Source organism: Ictalurus punctatus, chromosome 4 (assembly GCF_001660625.3).
Source record: "Ictalurus punctatus breed USDA103 chromosome 4, Coco_2.0, whole genome shotgun sequence".
Taxonomy (NCBI): Eukaryota; Metazoa; Chordata; class Actinopteri; order Siluriformes; family Ictaluridae; genus Ictalurus; species Ictalurus punctatus.
Genome location: NC_071284.1, coordinates 15,760,001 through 15,780,096, shown reverse-complemented (window position 1 = coordinate 15,780,096; position 20,096 = coordinate 15,760,001). Strand labels below are relative to the sequence as shown.

The 20,096-nt window shown below is 38.5% G+C and overlaps 2 protein-coding genes across 11 annotated transcripts in view; both read right to left on the bottom strand.

Annotated features, from left to right (window-relative positions):
• The window catches only part of mctp2a (multiple C2 domains, transmembrane 2a), a 56,363-nt gene extending 49,714 nt beyond the window's left edge, over window positions 1-6,649 (bottom strand). For all 3 annotated transcript variants that reach the window (XR_008393884.1, XR_008393885.1, XM_017466456.3), the window contains exon 1: window positions 6,261-6,649. The gene's annotated coding sequence lies outside the window, so the exon portion shown is untranslated. The remainder of the gene's footprint in view (window positions 1-6,260) is intronic.
• A 3,454-nt stretch (window positions 6,650-10,103) lies between these two features.
• The window catches only part of mef2aa (myocyte enhancer factor 2aa), a 102,726-nt gene continuing 92,733 nt past the window's right edge, over window positions 10,104-20,096 (bottom strand). For 5 of the 8 annotated variants that reach the window (XM_053678004.1, XM_047153047.2, XM_047153051.2 and 2 more), the window contains 5 exons: window positions 18,914-19,095; window positions 16,981-17,004; window positions 14,704-14,830; window positions 14,217-14,340; window positions 10,104-13,914 (listed from right to left, as the gene is read on the bottom strand). In XM_053678004.1, coding sequence (XP_053533979.1) covers window positions 13,572-13,914; window positions 14,217-14,340; window positions 14,704-14,830; window positions 16,981-17,004; window positions 18,914-19,095 — 800 coding nt within the window. In that variant the 3' untranslated portion in view covers window positions 10,104-13,571. The remainder of the gene's footprint in view (window positions 13,915-14,216; window positions 14,341-14,703; window positions 14,831-16,980; window positions 17,005-18,913; window positions 19,096-20,096) is intronic. The other 3 variants (XM_047153049.2, XM_047153053.2, XM_047153052.2) reach the window with 1 other exon arrangement.

Here is a 20,096-nt window from a genome sequence, read left to right as displayed (position 1 = left end):
GGAGGAACTTCATCATGCAGTAAGACAGTGATCCAAAACACACTGGCAAATTAACAAAGGAGTACATCGGGGGGGAAAGTGGAAGGTTTTATACTGGCCAAGTCTAAGACCTTAACCCAGTTGAGCATACATTTCACCTTCCGAAGAGGAGACTGAACGGAGAAACCCCCCAAAACAAACAACAACTGAAAAAAGCCTAGAAAAGCAAGACCAAAGAAGAATGCAACAGTTTTATGTTATTGGATCACCAGCTTGATTCAGTTATTGCAAGCAAGTTGATATGTAACTACATATTAAGTGTTTATTTATTTACTTAATAATTTTTACTTTAAATTCCTTTAATAATATCTGTTCCTATATTTTCACTCACCTAAAAATTGGGTGATCTGTCACCAAAGGTGTAGTGTTGTAAGTTGTTTAACATGTCTAGATGTAAATATCAGTCTACCACTACTGTCTCATATTCATCTTCTGATCTCAAACCCAAATGTCTTCACCGTATAGCAAAAACAAAAGAACTGGTCTTGCGATTCTAATACTTTTGTTAATAAAAAGAGACTTTTTACATGCACAAACTGTATAAGTCAGAAATTATTTTGAAGTTTAGAGAGTGCAAGTTCATGACAGTAAAAAAAATCCCCAACAAGTAAGTGTGATGGTGTCAGAAACAGGAACTTTACTATCACTGTTAAACCCATGGCCTCTGTTTGAGGAAATATATTTTAACAGACATAACCACTGTTAGAACAAAAAACATACATAATTTAAAATGCAAGTACACACATTTCTAATAATATTGGTACTTCCTTGGTACAATACTGTCAACACTCTTAAATACATCAAATATCTCTTCTCCACTTCAAGAAACAAGTATTCTTTCATTTAATATTTTATTACATAGTGGGCAGCCCATTGTAAACAAGTTTAACAATAAATGAAATTTCAATCCATAAATACAGTTTCAACTGACTATAAACCTTACCATATTGTAATACTGGAAGTATTTGAACTACATTTTATCTAGTTGAGATCGCTATTCTCCTAAAATGTTGATTTTAGATTACATTCTCCTGTTGAAGGCAGAGAATTTTATCAATATCTACCATGAGTGGTGCATAGTACCAAAAACTAATGTCCTCGTTCCTTATTTTTATGTAAGTGTTTCAGGGAACATTTATACTTTACCTGAGTAAACTACATGCTTCTGTCAACTTTAGCTTTTACATTTTTGAAAATAAAGTATCACAATAACTATACTGCCAACTGAATTTGATAAAAATGGCAAAACAATGGCAGCACAGTGTGTTGTGATTCAATAAAGCAGTATATTTTTAGATAAGCCCTGTGTTTATTAGGCACATGAGTGATTTAAATGTGTGGTTTTCCCTCAAACCTTTAGAATGATTATGGCTAGGTTTGTTTCTCTTCCAGTGTTTAATTAACTAAAACACCAGACAAAAACACAAACACAATGCAGAATTAAATAGATTTCAACAAAAGCCTGTTAATCACCCAAAGTTTCAACAATATTATAAACACCACTCTTACTACTACAATGTCAAAATAAACTATAAACATTGTTCTTACCTACTACATCCTCAAAATGTACTATTAACATTCATTTAACCATTACACCATCAAAGTATACTATGAACATTACTCTCAACTGGGTTTGTGTGATATAATGGTAATCTTCCCTATATGATGTTATGTTGCTACAATATCCAGTGGCATTTATAACTTGATATGCTGCTTATGAACCTGCTCTTTTTGCATAGGAGCTCTGCAAAAACATCAGAGAATGTAAGGACAAGTTACAACTAAAAATGCGCTAAAAGAACAGTCTTTTTCTCCCCAATCAAGTGAGATATGAGCCAACTGACAGGTGTTTTGTACTCTCCAAACACTTCCTGGAAGCCACGCCCCTTTCCCCCATGCTCTCTCTCTCTTTCTGTCTTGGTACATGGAGAATATTTTGTGTTCGTTAATGTGAAATAAAATCTATTAATGTATGTTACCTAATCATGTATACTTACTTAACATTTAACAATTAATACGACATCATAGGGGTGCCAATAATTGTTGCACATCTATATTAAATAAAGATATTTTTATAAACCTGTGTTTTGATTGCAATTGTGATTTTTTTTTTTAACAAAAGGTCAAAAGGTTAAACAATAAAGACACATTTTCACAGCCTTCTTTGCTTATATTTACCAATTTCAATTTATTGTTGGATAGCCCCTTGTGATGCAGCATTTAGTTTTCAAGGGGGACCAAAAGACACAAATACAAAAAATATAAGTGCATACACAAAACAAAACTAACACAAAACAAATACAAATATAAAATTAGCTCACTCAGCTTCTTCAAAGCCCACCCAAAATAACAAATGCAACAAAAATTTGGACGATTACCATGACAAGAGAACAAAAAGATGAGAAAAAAAAGATCAGTTCACCATACAACAGGAACCACCAACAACAAGGTACAGTTAACCACATATGGAAAGAAAGGTGCAATCATAACAGGATAAAATCAGACTTATGCAGCACATAGACCAGGCAAAGTAGCTACACTTGCTCAGATCAATAGCATGAACATGGTGTATTAAGATATTGGAATAAAGATGACTTAAAACAACAAAGTGGTAATAGATCCTAAGAAAGGTGGACGTTTATTCCAGCCACAAGGTGCTTTAAAATGAAAAGCTTTACGTCCAACCTCTGTGGAAATTCTGGGTACTGTAAAAAAATTTTTTTTATAAATTTAAATGTTGCGTGTCCCTGAGGATATGCGGAACTAAAAGGAACAAGAAGTATTTCAAATACGGGGGACAACTGAAGTAAGCACATTTGGATAAAAAACTGAAACCAGTGAAAGTCCCTTCTTGATTTGGGCTGCAAGCAGTTAAGTGATTCATACATAACACAGTACTGAATGGACACCTTAAGACAAATCTACACAGAGAATTGAAAACAACAGTAAGTGGCCTAAGGACATTGTCAGTGGTATTCAGATAAATAATGTCAGCATAATCGATAGTAGGAATTATCAGCTGAGAAATTATTCATTTTCTGACTTCAAAGGAAAAACAATTAACTGAACGGTAGTGTGAGCGCAGCGAACCATATATTGTTGTTTTTTTTATAATATAGCTGATATTAAGTTTAAAAGTAAGTTCAGGATCAATCCATAGACCAAGATATTTAAAAGAATCCAGATTCTCCATGGGAGACCCATCATCAAATTGAAGATGCATATTGGGAGCACGTTGACGGCTATGCCTTGATCCAAACATCATGCTGCAGGACTTCTTCTTGTTCAACACCAAGAGTGCCAATATTAGTGGATGGCACTGTATATATTTAACATTAGTTTACACTTTATATTTAACATATGTTTAACATGGTTAATGGTGATAATAATTCTAAAGTGACTAAAGCTTTTGTTTGTTTTGACTGGTTCTCTTCTCTCTCCTGCACTCTCCTGCCTCAACAGAGAAAATGTCAACATTAGACAATTATATTGAAAAAGTGCTGTTATAGGTGCACCATCCAGCTGAGATTTTGCGATTGCCACAGTTCTGTACCTCACAGCATAATATTAATACACACTCCCCTACTCTCCTTAATCCGGAAATGGTGGAAATGCTCATTTCCTATCTTTTTTTATGCTATTGGATGAATTCCAATTAAATTGTTTATCAAAATATTTTAAAATGGCAAATCGTGATAAGGGGAAAAAATCAACATCACACAAGCCTACTCTCAACACTACACCGAAACATAATTCTTGCAACTACACTGCCAGAGTGCACTATAAATACATTATTACTCTTAGTACTACACTGTCAAAATACAACATTATCAGTATTTTAGGTACTCCACTATGGAATACTTGTATCATTATCTTAGTACTACACTAGCACACAACATGAACCACAACTACACTGGTTTTGGGTTTGAGTAAATGTTGAACCCCTTTTGACCACTGTATGCAAATGTGTAATAAATGTAGAGATTTTTTTTTTTAATCTGAAACTATTGCAAATATGTATTTTTGTCAATTTTTTTTTTTTTTTTTTTTTTGAAGTTACCTATTTAGACCAATCAAACGAATGAAACTTGACCTGAACAGTATATTAGCGAGAAAGACAACTTTGGATTACTTCTGAATCTGAGGATTATCTTTAGAAATTAAAATGTGTTCTGTCTAAAAGGTACTGAAACAATTTTCCTTACTGAAATGTGTTGTTTCTTTGAAAATTATTATGAGCATTTAAACGCCATGGCCTACCCATTTTCTGTGGACATATCACAGGTTAGAAAATGATATGACCGCAGTGTTTAGATGAATGTAATAGTCTTGGGGGACAAAAAAGGGAACACAGAAAATGTGTCTTTTCTAAAGGTACAGACACAATGATCTTTGTTGAAGTGCTGCGGGAGCTGTTTTTCTTTCTTCACGTCTATTATTGTACAACTATCTAAACACTATGTTTTTACCAGTGGTTCTCAAACTTTTTCAGTCCTCTATCTAAACGCGTATCCATGTTTTTAAATAGTCTTAGGTTCTTCCAGTATATCAATGGATGTCTCTGTTTGGTGTGTGTCTTAGTGTGCTGTGTATAATTTATTTAATTTAATGATATTTCTCATTTTTATGTACTTCATAGTGCAAAGGTTTACAATACTGACTTACATACAGGTCAAATTTATTTTCAAAAGAATAATGTTCTAGAATTTCTATGCGGCCACCCTGGCACCATCTGGAGCCCCCCCCAGGGGGGCTACGGCCCCATTTTGAGAACCACTGCTTTTTACCATTCTCTGATGTCTAATATCCATACTACGGTTGTAACAACATATCGTAACACAATGCATCATGATGCAAAATGTGACCATGTCTGGCAGGTGACTGAGAAAGAGGCCATGGAAACTGGGCATTTTAACATTGGAGCTCTATTTCTACTACAGAGTTCATTATAATTCAGTCGATCATTTTCCCCAAGTCAGACAGTCCCTCCAGGATTTTGCGATTTTGCGACCACAGAAATTAACTCAAAATCAAGAAAACTCTGCAATATTCAGTGGAGCTTGAAATTTTCCAAAATTACTGCAAAACTTCCACAGATTTGGGCCAAGGCGCATCCAGTCAAAGTCCTCTTCAAATCACGTGCGTTGAACATGAGTACAGCTAAAAAGGTCTCATTTACCAACAAACATCATTTGAAAGACAGTGCAAAACAATTTCATGCAACTGCAATTTCACCAATTCAATCAGTTTTCTGCAACAAAAAAAAGCACAAAAAACTCTGAAATTTCTGAAAGAATCTGCAGCAAAATGAAGCATGTTTAGCCACAACAATCACAACAAAAACATCCTCTACGGACTGGTCAGACAATTTGTTTATTCAGTCAAAATGTTTCTTTGTATTGTTTATTATTTATTATCGTGAACATACTATATCATTACACCTGTAATCCACATACAACTGATTGCGAGGAAAAAAATCTTAATTCTGGTTGATGGAAAAGTAACACTTTTCCCTCTGTGCACAGAATATTGCTTATATTATGACACTATTGCAAAAGCTATGCATTATGGAAAACTGCCAACTACAAAGTGTAGTTCCTCCTCCAAGACATAATGAACATGATAAAGTTGTAAATTAAGGAGCATTTTGGAAACAGAGGCCTGTGAAGCCTGCCCTGTTCACCTGAATGTGCAATGGAGGCAAAACAGGTTCCACACTGGTTGCTCTGTACATGAACCTCTCATGTAAAGTCCACTTATTCCACCCAGTCCACATGTAGATTTTATTTTATGTCCAGGTGACATCAAAACAGATAGAGATTGTGTTTTCTCAGAAATACCCAAGACTATATTGCACTTAAATTTTGTTGAGCTTGTCTAATTGAAACATATTATGAATATGTATAGGCTGTAGTTTAGAAAGTATATCAAAGAAATTTCTGTCCAGTTCGTTAATTAAGTTTCCTCTCACTAAAGCTAAAAATGAAATGGTGGCACTGAGAAGCATGTAAACTAAGTGTGTACTACAGAGAGCAGACTGCCCGCGCGACTCCTGTTCCGTTTGCTAAAATAGCCAGCCTGCACGCGACAGTTCTGAAGCTCTTGCTGTGAAGAAGCTGGCAGAACTTCGCCAGGTTACCTGGAAGGCAGCCAACTGTCAACATGTACACACACCTTCAGCATTCAGCCTTGTGAAAATGAAAACAACGCCATGTTCTTACCTATAGGTAGTTCAAATGTTAATGTAGACTTGCGTAGAATTGATATTTCCTTGCACAAAACATTAATCCGATGAACTCGTAAACACTCGGAAGATCTGAAGTTGTTGGTCTCATTTGACCGGTTTATTCTGTCACTTGTGGGCGTGTCAAGTGTTATCATTGTAGTTTCGGTTCAAGCGTTCTCAATTCAGGTTCCTGCTGAAAAATCCAGTCTGGTCAGCTATTTAAACACAGACCTGAGCTGCTCAAACTGGAAAATTCCTTCTGAACTTCCTCTACTAATCCAATATCATCAAGCAGCTTTAAAGAAAAATAACACATAAGGCGATTAGAAACAATTACTGTTCAATTTAGACAATTAATTAGGAAGCTTGGAAATAGCTTACTAGCTGGTAAAGATGGTCTGTGTTTTACGAACTGATCTATTCTTATATGTACTCACTTCATATTGATATTGATTAAGAAAAAAAAAAGAAAAGGCCGGTAACAATATTCAGTCGTGTTACTGTTACGATTGATGTAATGTTATGCGAGGGCACTGATATCTTGGTGGGAATTTTGTCTCCATCTGCTGGACGCATTGTGTAACAGCAAGTCACCTCAGCAGCGCAAAAACAGGCTGTAATATGAACTAAAGGAATAAATAATATGTCAAAATAGTACCCTGAAAGTGTGAAATCCTTTTTACATAATGTGTAATACACGTGTAATACTGTAGACTGCCTTAACGAGAATAGGCATATAGATATGGCATGTTTATCATCTTTTTAACAACCTGTGCCTAGATATTTTTAGGTTTTTATGATATATTTTTTTAATTTGACTGTTTTTGTTTTTTTTTAGAGTTTGGCATTTAATATTAAAATGAGTGACCTATATTAGCCATTATTATGTATTAAATATTGTGGTTGTGTAATCAGATGGGTGATTATATGTTTGAGAATTGTGATACTCTATTATGGCACTGTTACTGTACATCCATAAATTTCAGCTGCCACAGGCATTCATGAAAGACTTCAAATCATAGGACAGGAGTGTAGTGAAAATATTATCAAGGGATTAGCCCACAGAGATTATTGTGAGGTCAGAAAACATGGATATCTGTGACAAATCTGAGATGTGCTTCCGTTTACCTACAAAGTTAACTTTTTTTTTTTTTAACTAGTATAACATTCAGGTAAGCAAGACCTGTTATTTTCAATTGTTGCAAGCTGACATTGCCCATAGATAGATTAGACAGGATCGATGGATGTGGATGGATGGATAGAGTTCAATCAAAATTATTCAACCCCCATTGCAAATCAAGTTTATTGTCAAGATTTACAGACTTTCAGCTGTTTGCAATGAATAAGTCAAACAAAAGCAATTGAAACAGTTCAACACAATGAATGCTTCAAGTGGATTCTCCAAATTCAACTGAAGATGCAACTTATAATGACCAGTTTCAGAATTATTCAACCCCTTCATGGTAAGAATCTTTAGTACTTAGTAGAGCACCCTTTTGCTGTTATGGCCCACTGCAAACAAGATGCATAGCTTCTGGAAGCGTTTCTGAGGAATCGTAGCCCATTCCTCATGAGCGATGGCCTCCAGTTCAGTAATATTCTTGGGTTTGTGTGCTGCAACCGCCTTCTTCAAATCCCACCAGAGATTTTCTATGGGGTTCAAGTCAGGTGACTGTGATGGCCCTGTAGAATCTTCCAGGACTTCTTCTGCAACTAAGCCTTGGTGGAATTTGAGGTATGCTTGGGGACATTGTCCTGTTGGAAGGTCCAGTGACGCCCAAGCTTCAGCTTCCTCACAGACGGCATGACATTTTCCTCTAAGGTTTCCTGATACTTCAATGAATCCATCTCGCCTTCCACACGCTGCAGTTTCCAGTGCCAGAGGATGCAAAGCAGCCCCAGAGCATCACCGAGCCTCCACCATGCTTGAATGTGGACAGTGTTCTTTCTTCATCCTTCTTCCTCCAGACATACTGCTGATTGTTTGTGCTGAAAAGTTCCAGTTTTGTTTCATCGCTCCACAGAAAAGAATCCCAAACATTCTGTGGCTTATTTATATGATTTTGAGCCGACTTTTCTTGTACTTTTGGGGCACTGGTGGCTTGGCGGTTAAAGTTCTGGGTTACTGATCAGAAGGGTTCAAGCCCCAGCACTGCCAAGCTGCTACTGTTGGGCCCTTGAGCAAGGCCCTTAACCCTCTCTGCTCCAGGGGTGCTGTATCATGGCTGACCCTGCGCTCTGACCCCAACTTCCTCACATGCTGGGGTATGCAAAGAAAAGAATTTCACTGTGCTGTAATGTATATGTGACAAATAAAGACTCTATCATTATCATTAGTGCTGTATGTCTTGGAGTTCTGGCATGGAAACCTTCTGCGTTTAGTACACGCCATACTGTGCTCACTGAAACCTCAGTGTCTGTTGCCACCACGTCTTGCTGCAGGTCTTTTGCAGTCACTCGAGGGTTTTTCACAACCTGCTTTCTCAGAAATCTGCTTGCAGCTGTTGATAGCTTCCTTTTTATGCACTGTCCTGGTATTTTATGTATTTTCTACCCCTAGCCAGTTCAGGTATTTCATGTGTTCTAGCTCAAGCACACCTGGTGCAACTAAGGAAGCCCTTGATTAGTTGCATTAGGTGTGCTTGAGACAACACCTATTTTGCATATTTGTGTTGTGAGAGATTCTATTCAGGAGGTTGAATAATTTTGAAAATAAGTTGCATTTTCAGTTGAATTTGGGGAATCCACTTGAAGCATTCGTTGTGTTGAACTATTCCAATTGCTTTCGTTTGATTTGTTCATTGCAAACAGCTGAAAGACTGTACATTTTGACAATAAATCTGATTTGCAATGGGGGTTGAATAATTTTGATTGCAACTGTAGACAAGAGGTAGCAGTAAAAGATACCTCTGTAGACCAGTATCATCTTCTAGTTGGAGAAATTACGTGCCCATTAGTGTTGGCTGTTGTACTTATAGTGCCTACCTCTGGTTAAAGTCAAATGAAACATCCTAATGTCATGCAAGTTCTGGAGGAATGCATTGAAAATGCATTTAAAAGGTTTGCCCCACCCCTCACTCTATCCTTACCATTAACTTCTCATAGAAGATTTGGTCAACAAAGTTGGGAATGATCAAATTTTTAATTTTAGGCTGTTGTTCTGTCCCACTTTACAGAAAAGTAGTTATATGTTTTTCCCCCTTTTTGTTTTGATTTAGTTTTTTTTTTTTTCCAGATCTGTCTAATGTTGTTGTGTTGAAGCTTTTAGCTTTTGGTTTAACAGTTAATGAAGAAAACAATGATTATATCTTGTTCTTAATTCAATATACACATTTCAGCTGAGATTTTAACCGTTTAGTCTACCTTGCTGTAGGATTCTGTACATCATAATCAAATATTTATTTCAAGTAAATTAATATTTATATAACTAAACATAACCACCTGCCTGTGGCTTAAAATTTATGAAAATTTTACCTGAAAATCCTGGAATACCAGTGACCAACACCATATCTGAGAAATTTCAGATGTCACGCTCATTCATATTCACACATCTTGGCTAATCTGCAGTGGCACTGCATTATGCAGTGTTTCCCAAGATGTTCGTACAGTGGTGAATGGCTTCCTGGATATGAGTAAATGCTTTAGCTCCTTGGTCAAGGTCTCAAGCTCCATCAGTGGCATAATAGGAAGGCACGTAGAGTTAATATTTGAGGTTACATTTAGGTTTTTAATAAAGTGGACAGTTTCTAAGGTTCTGCACTTCACAGGTGGACAAAGTCTACTCATATTCAGAGATTTGTTCACTTCAATTTGTACAGAATAAGCAAGAGAATCTATGTTTACACAGTTAAAGCCAATATCTTTACTTAAGTGAATGCAGAATACAAATTTGTACAACAATCCCTAGCATAATATCTTACTCATTCAATAAAAAGTTCACTAGAATATTTATTGTATAATGAAGATAAAACAACACATTCAAGGGAAACAGAATGCAGATTAGCTTAATTTTTTTTCTCTTGATTCTTTTTTTTTTTTCATCTAAAACATTTCATTTCATTCATGGCAACAAAGTCCAGCTTGTGCCGCCAAACGGTTTGAGCATCCAAACCGCAAACAGCTTCTTGTATTGAACTAGTAACTACAAACAATTACCAAATACATAGTTCCGTTTTTAGAAAAAGCCATAAAGCAAAGCAGTTTACTCTTGCACAGCAAAGTGAAGTTCTCTACAAATTGTTTTCCTCCTGAAACCCTTCATTTCACATTCAGTTCATTTTGTGATGTCGTAAGCAGCACTCAGACCAAGACGAGCAACTTCCTCTCTTTAGATTTCCTATGTGTATTTCTTGCATGTGTCTGCGGGGGGAATTGATAGACAAACTGGCACTTTCTCCAGCCTTTTTTTGTTTGTTTGTTTGCTTGTTTTTTTAACATTGGGAATGAAATGTTGATGAGAAATATCATGCACGATTTAGAACTCTTTGGAATAAAGCTCTAAACTGTGCACAAAAAAAAAAACTCCCTGATTCCTAATCTAGCTTGTGTGTGTGCGTGTGTGTGTCAGTGTAAGTGCCCTGCATATCGTTACTCCACAGTGCAGTTTACAGCACTGCAATGGCATTATTGCATTATTGCTTATCTACCCTGAAAGGCATTAATTGTTGTAACACATTAGTGATAGACATCATCAAAATGGATTTCTAATGAACTTTTTGAAACGTCGCTTTTCCGCTAAACTTGTTCCCACACCAAGGCAGGGAAAGCTATAGACACCAGGGTCTGCATTAAGGTTACTCAGCATGAAATGGCTTTCTGTGGTACTTATAAAGTAGCCAATAAAATAGTGTGCCTTCTTAATATACAAGCACTTAAGGGTTTAAGGTTAACAGTCATTTTCTCAACTGTGCACATACAGAGGATGCTGTTCATAAACAAGGAAATGTCTTTAATGGGCAGATGATGATAACCAATTTTAATTCTAAATCCTATTATTGTAAATGCTGTGTGAAAGAGCCTTCTTAATGGCACTGTGTGCTGGGCTGTGTGTTCAGAGACTGCATAGATTAACATCAGCTTATTGCCAGCTGCTATGGTGCCTGTTAAGGCAGAGAGGTATCTAAAAAGGGGACGAGAGCACACAAAGTGGGGGGAAATAGATAGCAAATTTAAAGAGAGGAAGCCTTTTTTTGCCAAACCTGACTGTACAAACATGTGCAATCCAGCAGAGAGATTGGTTTTGCATTGTCTAGCATTTGAACTGTCTTTTTGCTGCTGAATCCCCTGATGCTTCTTCCAGCTGAAGGGGGCAGTGAGGTGCGAGGCAGGCGAAAGAAGCATGGACGAAAGAGCCTCAGTATGGAGCGACAGATGCGAAAACTGAGATTCGCGCACACGTGCGCGCACACACACACAGACACACACACACACACACACACACACCAACAACAACAACAACAACAACAGAGCATCTGGAGCTTCCAGAGTGGCCTCTCTCAGTCTGGAGAGGATCAATATTCTAGCAAGTCAATTCAACAAATGAAAATGGGAAGTGTGTTCTGTACATAGTATGTATGTATTAGGTTTTAGTATTTACAATATGTAGATAGTAATGGAGGTATTAAGTGACTCTGATGAAGGGTTCCATGAAAAGGAATTGAGTGTATCAATCCCATTTGACCAATTTGTTTAAATTGTGATGCAAGTCAGTTATTCCTGTGAGAGAAGATGTGTGTCACTAATTGGCATTGGAAGGGCCATTGCCTTGAGGCTTGAAATGAATCCTTGGTTGTGAAAGTAGGCAGTGTGTTCAGCAGCCTTGGCCAACCCCTCCCACAATGTGTACAGTAAAGAAAGAAAAAAAAGCTTTCCTTAATGTTACAGTATTCCTTTTACAAAAACAAAAAAAAAAGAGCGAAAAAAGAGACAGTGGAGTTTCAAACTTACAGCACTGTTACAATTTCTTAAGGACAGACAATTACCATTATTAATGGGAAAGCGACCCATAAAACATCCTTCTTTCAAATAAAAACACTTTGATTATTAATAGCAGTAATAAGTCAGATTCAAAGAAAGTACAGTATAGTTAACAAAATAGTAAATATTAACCAGTGAATACTCTACTTATTAAGGATCTTGCCTTTTAAACCTGGCAGTAATCCACAAAAATATACTTTTTTTTCTTCAATCCAGTGAAAGTACAATACATACGTACTTACACTGACGGTGATATATATTAAAGTTGCTATATACATAACAAAAGGAAAGGTTTGGCTCAAATCTTTAATTTACAAACAGAACACAGAGTGTTCATGGCTTTAGATATCTGTTTAAAGATCTGGTTTGTATTTCTTTTTTTCATAGTTTGTAACAAAATACATTACAACAGAACTAAGAGGAAATGAACAGTGAAAGAGAAATGAGAATTTTCAAACCAAAACTTTAACTAACAAATGTACTTTGGCTTTTTTTTTTTTTTTTAATCACTGTTTGAGCTGCATTTTAATTTAGGACTCTTGTCTCCAGTTCAACTGGGCTACTTTTTAACTTATTTTTTCATTCTAAAAAGAAAACAAAGTTGTGTTTCAAAAACAAATAGCACAAAAATAAGTGAATCATCTTCCTATGTTAAATGGTATAAGTGTGATCTTATTTTAGTCATGAGCCTCCCTTTGTAAACCAAAACCTTTTTTGAAACATACTCAATCTTGAACAAGTTACCATGTTTGTAAGTGTGTATAAAGTTAGATTATTAAAGAGGCCAGCTGCAAATGGCCTAAACTTGCTCTGGTTGTGTGCAACCATTCAACAGCAGAAATAGCTACTTCAAGTGCCAGACCAGACCAGACAAAACTATCCTGAAACATCTCCATACATCTTCCTTTTTTCCTTTAAATGTTGGACTTTCGCTAAATTGGAACTGCTTAAAAGTACCTGATAACAACTGTTCTAAGTAACCCAGCCAGTCTGAAGAACTGATTTCTCTCTCACCACTCAGTTGCGCCATTAATTCTGTCAATTAATATGTCAAGACAGCTGAATTTTCCTTCCATGCGCCCGCCTCCTATCAGAACAAGCCAAATGAAAATAATCAAATAATAACAGTTATTGTCCAACTTTAATTTCAATATGTTTGGATATCTTGAATATTCTTTGCCACTCCCACAGCCTTCCCAAACAAAAAAGAAGTTAAATAATAATAATAATAATAATAATAATAATAATAATAATAGCAATTATGACCCTCCCTGCTTCTGGCCGGTCACTCCCTCTCCCCTTGTGGCCTGTCTTGCCCTCCCTGGTCATTTTATGTTACCCAGGAGTCCATACGCATGCGTTTGACAGAGGGGCTGTGGCGCTCGTCGGCTCCAGGTGCAAGGGCTCGGCTCAGGCCAATTGGTGGCGAGTGGAAATCAGCACGTGGGTCCTCACGGTCGCTGCCGTCATACGAGGAGCACGAGGAGCTCAGGCTGTCCACCGGTGAGCGGCCCATGTCAGGACGGCTGGAGGAGGGAGGCTGCTGCTGTTGTTGTGGGAATCCGGATGGAGTGACACGCTCACGTGGAGGTGAGATGGGCTCTGACTTGATGGTGAGGTTCGGGCTGGTGTTTATGGACTGGTTGGAGCCCTGAGGTAAATGACCACCACCCCTGAGAAAGGACAGGATGAAAATATTAACTACCTGGATGACAAGAAGGTATGCGCGCACACACACACACACACACACACACACACATATATATATATATATGCACACCCATATGCGGGAACTTTGGACACACATGCACATAGCTGCTTACACTTTTGAGAGAGCAGGACAGAGCAGGACATAAATTCCACATAGAGAATTTTGTTGCCAACATGTGCATGTGACCTTATGGCAGCATGTAGGCTTGAGTGTGTTGTCTATGTGTATATGCATGTGTTTCTGCACGCTGTCTGTGTTACTCACACCAGTGAGCTGAGAGCTGCTTGGCCCAGTTGGTGCTGTTGCCATGCCGACATGGAGCCCAGTGAGAGCCCTGGAGAACCGAAGCCTTGCAGCGAGGAAAGCTCAGCGCTGCTCAGGGAATATTCTAGAACAACACAACATGGGTCACGAGTGAACACAACACACACCTCCGCACCTCAGGAGAACACACATCACACTCCTCTGCATCTCAGAAGAGCACACCTCACACACCTACACACCTCAGAGAACATTCTGGGTGCAGCAGATTAGTGTTTGTGTGTGCAAATTACTGTCATTTTGGAACTTCATTTTGTCATCACTGCTTGAGAGTCATTACTTGTTATGCTTATCATATACAGTACATCATATATGTGACTGACCTTGCTATGCCTTTTCAGAGTAATAAAGGAGTCCGACTGTCAGTGTATAGAATTTGTCTACGTGATGAATGAGAACTCTCTGTGTGTGTGCGTGCGTATAAACTCACCGGTGTTGTAGGCAGTTGGCATGCCAGAGTAGAGCAGGCCTTGTGGTGGTAGACTTGGGGTGGTGACGGACACCACAGGTGTGGCAAGAGGCTGGGTTGACTGGGAGCTGCTTATCCTCTGAGTGTTCTGCACACACCACACCAAAGCCAGATACACTTAATGAAACACACGCACACAATACTGTATTTCAACATCATGACTAGTGATATTAAGAACCATGATTTTTAAATTAAGATTTTAATTGCTTTTTCCTGACTGCCACTGATGAGGTTTATATGTTTCAGCCTGGATGGACTGGAGCACACGGACATGGATTAGACCTCCACGATATAGCTACAAATAAAAAATATAAAAAGTGCTAACACCTGAGGCTATCTTTGCATGGATTTTTTTTGGCCACCACAGTGGGGCGCTGTAGCTTCATCAAAATGATACAATATACTATTTTGCTTGGATCAACACAGTTCACCAGCCCGCTTGTGTTCAAAATAACAGACATGCTCCATATTAGAATTGTGATCAAACAGCTGCGGTTAATCCGTACCATACTTTACATTAAAACGTTGCAAAATTAGGTGATACTTTAAATGGCTTGTGCTACTTACATATTTCTTGTACTCTTCCATTTATCTTCTATTTACATAATAATAATAATAATAATCATAATAATAATAATAATAATACATACGTACACTCAGAATCTTATACTAAAGAAGGTACAACTCCACAGGAGACAGGAAGAACACACTTATTTATAGCTATTACAGTCATAGAGCATTTTTCAAAGTACATATATTTTATCAGCCAGAAAGATTCAATTTAAAGTAAATATGGGGAAGATTCCTTTCAAGTCTTTACCTTGAATTCCCCCAAGTGCTTTATCCAGTGTCAAAACAAACCACTTGCCTGGTGTGTTTAAGGTAATGCAGTGACTTGTTATGAATACATCTCAGCATGATGACAAGCATGCAATGCAAGCATTCCCTCACTCCTGGAAATTGTGTTCATGCAGTGTATATACACACACACAACGCAAACACGGATTTCTATCATTGTGGAATATTTCCATTGACTTGTCTATAATCAGAGCTCAATAATGCTATAACTACACCTACCCCTAACTCTAAACAGTAAGTCTTTTGGCCCTTTAATTCTTAGTGCAAGCTATTTTCCTCATTGAGACCTGCCAAGCGTCCCCACAAGGTCAAAACTGGCTCATATTCTTTTCATTGTGGGGACAATTAGTCCACATAAAGAGATATCCCTCACTCACAAGACACCAAACACAACACACACACACACACACACACCAAACACAACACACCCGCATATGCGTACACACACACACACACACACACAGACAGACACACCAAACACTTAGGAAGAGCGTAGGCATAATACACGGTCAATGATTTCACGTCAAAGAATTTTGCTTCAACTTTAAAGTTCAGCTGCTGAATATTTTCACATTAATGCAAGACTTCAAAGTGGTTTAAAACTGAACAAAGGTTAGCTGTGTTTCTCCAAAAGTCATTATTCTACAATATATTCATACAAAAGTTATAGTGAGAAATTATTCTGTTTGAAAAATGACTCACTGAATATGCATGTAAAAGACCTATAGGCATCTCTAAAGGAGTCATACATTATCATGACTCAGTTAATATCTCTCTATCATTTTGCATAAACCTCTGTACTTTTTGGAGGGAAAAAAAAAACACAGCTAGCTGTGGTTGGCCTCTCCCTTCGATAGGATGACATCATTCTGGCCTGTGCTCTATCTTTGTATGACATCATCCCAAATGAAGTAACCAGACTCTAGAAAAGGAAGAAAACTCTCTGGACAGCAAAAACTGGAGAGCTGCACGTAAATACTGAAATTATCGATTAATGGGTCTCAGGAGATTTATTTCTCAGTGAGTGATCACACACACACAGAGAAAGAAAATATGAGAGAGAGAGAGAGAGAGAGAGAGAGAGAGAGAGAGAGAGAGACACTGGAGGAACTGAGACAGTTTGTAGTAGTTGGTATTTTCAAGCTGAACCTGACCAGACTGAAGAAAACATGCAGTGTAAGTGAGAGACACAAAGCTTGCAACAGACTGATTTTACACAGCACACTGGTAAACACATACAGAATTCAGCTTAGCCAGGTTTATCCGGCATCCGGCTCAAGCAAGTGCACTCATGTAAATCATTTTTTTAATAATGTGTTGCTTTGCTAGTTTAAAAGGTGAGAACTCAAATTCTTCATCCACGCAAACTGTGCAACTCACCAACTCCATCTCCTCCTCCTCTGACTATTCACAAAAGAAAAAGAATAGAGGACTGGATGAGTGTAGAATCGAGCACAACAACCACTACAACTTTTGCAAAGCACTGCCCCGTATTTCCAAATAAATAAACCCCCATTGCACACCTTTTAGAATAGTGAATGACAAAGAATCGAAACGCTAATCAAGTTACCTGTAAAGGCGTCCACCAGTCAAATGAATTGAACTCGCTAGTCAAATTTGTTCACTGTTTATAGCACACTGTGGTTTCAGTTTGGTTGTGTACAAGAGCTATCCAAATAAAATGAATCCCACTTAGCTTATTTGGTGTAGAGCATTGTAGGACAGCTGGTCTTTAAATGCTCAAGGAACGCTCTCTCAGGGACTTGGCCTCACCACTAAGGTGTGCTTAACCTTTTATGTGAGATTCATCAGTATGGTAGCCACTGAACCCAAAAACTACACGAAATCCTTCACTTCTTCCTTATATACACCACCTCCCCCACTTACATTAGCAGATCTTACTGGAGGGGATGGGAAAAGAGTGACACCACAGGGGAGTAAGAAAACGCACTGGGCTGAGGATGTACTGTAGTAATCCTGCAGAAAAGTGATGGCTGATAAAAATTAGCAGCTAAACAGCTTTGGTTTAACATGTGAGAATACTGCTATTACAACTCTATCAAAAGTCTGATAATTAAGTGGAGAGAAGATACAAAGTGTTAAAGGTGTAAAATATGTATGTCGGTACAAAGTCAGGAAATTTAGTTAGGTGTTCATTAGTACAGATGTTTATTTATATTTATATAAATAAATCTTCTTTCAACCTTGTCTAATAGTCTGAATCTGCACAAGTATCATCAGCTTATGTGTACCTTTGAAATGAGTAGTGTTAATTAGAAGGAGATCCAAATAAATAGTCAGAGATCGGTCTACTCGCCCTCAGATAGGAGACCTAGTTGTAGCTGGTCTTCCATTTGTGCCCAGGCCACAACTGTCTTAACACTCAATCAATAACATTGAGAAGATACGACAAGGGCGACAAGATATTATCTGGCTCGCACTCTGGGCTTCTGATTAAGCCTTCATCCCCACTCTGTCACACTAGGGATGTGATTAATTTAATGCCATTATATCCTAATGACAGGCTGTCTGCAGGGCACACCGCCTGCCCCTGCATTAGCCTGTCTGTCTGAAGCAGAGGGGGAGTCCTCAATCCACACACACACACACACACACACACACACACACACACACACTTACTTAACCACTTAATCCACCAGGCTGCTAATATCACCAGCCTGGAATGTAGATTCTATTTTGAAACGTATACAAACCCCAGTACTTCCAGATGCTGGAAAGCAAAAACACACATACTCACATTTTACACAGAGCAGCCAATGCACGAGAATGACCCTAGGTAACCTTGGCAATATTTCCCAAACAACTCTGTAAGCACACCATGCTGAGCGGCACGCAAGGCTGAAACAAGCCCATCATGGGCCAACTCTGGAAAGCTTTTTTTTTTTTTCTTTCCCCATTTTCATTTTAACTTTGCAGTGATTTATGAAGACGACAGGCTAGTATTGCCTCAGGTGTTGAATGTGGTCTGAACTGTCAGGGCCTTAATTATAATCATTAGAGAGGCCCTGTAATTTCTACATAAATAATTGAGAGAGTGTGATGGCACCTGGGCTTCGGAGATATTCCACTCTGCTGCTTCTTTTGCATTTACACCCCCACTTTTCCCTTTGTATACACAAATGCAGTGTGAAAGGACTTCACGTGACAGTAGTAACAGGGAGAGTACACACAGTCCAATGAAGCTGCATCAGCAACAATAGCAAAACAAAAGTAAAACTAGAAAACACCCTTGTGTGTGCCCTCTATTACATACCAAATATGAAGAGAAACAACATTTGTCATTCATACTCACCAGTGGAGGCATCATTCCCTTACTGGACGGCGGTATGACCACTCTCAGGTCTGGCTTTCGGTTCCCCATAACCATGTTGCCCCCTGGCGGAGGTGGTGATTTCGTGGGCATAACTTTTCCCAGTCCATTCCCACTGGTACCCAGAAGTCCCGGCGAGCCCCTGGGGTTCACAAAGCCGTTTCCTGTGGAGACACACCGAGATGTAGCGCATCATGGGACGTTGTTCCAATCATCCGATTCCCATCAGCCGCAAGCCGAGTCGACAACACGCCATTACGCAGCTGCAGTCATGGCATAGAGTGGCATGCAACGTTAACCGTTCCCAACCCTCTGGGAAAGTTATAATAGACTCTTTAATTATCCCGCACATTTACGAAAATAAAACGAGCGTTTTAGAACTGATGAGCCCGCGGTTCTCTCAGTGAGTGAATGTATCAAAGCTGGCTTTGTGCGTCCATGGATGAGGGAGTTAATTCGGTTTAACAAATGTAGTGTGACTCGAGCTTTTTAAGATGCGAATGGCTAAAGTCGTTAGAGTTGAGCGCAACCACTTACTGCCATAAAAAAAAACTATTAAAGCTCCACTGGGGAAAAAAGTATAAAGCTTTACTAGTTGTTCACTGCAGGTAGAAATCAAGTTCTACTGTACCATTCCTACGTAAAGAACCCCCTGTCCTTCTTATATTTACTACTTTGGGAGGCTGTAGCTCAGGTGGTATAGCGGGTTGTCCACTAATCGTAGGGTTGGCGTTCAATTCCCAGCCCACATGACTCCACATGCTGAAGTGTCCTTGGGCAAGACACTGAACCCCAAGTTGCTCCTGATGGCAAGCCAGCGCCTTGCATGGCAGCTCTGCTACCATTGGTGTGTGTGTGTGTGTGTGTGTGTGTGTGTGTGTGTGTGTGTGTGTGTGTGTGTGTGTGTGTGTGTGTGTGTGTGTGTGTGTGTGTGTGTGAGTGTGTGAGAGAGAGAGAGAGAGAGAGAGAGAGAGAGAGAGAGAGAGAGAGAGAGAGAGAGAGAGAGAGAGAGAATGGGTGAATGAGAACCAGTGTAAAGTGCTTTGGAACCACTAAGTTTATCAAAAAATTAAATAAATAAAAACGCTATACAAGTGCAGACCAGACCATTACTTTGGACCTGTCCAAAAAAGGAAATCCTGGACATGGGATACTTTTTTCTGAT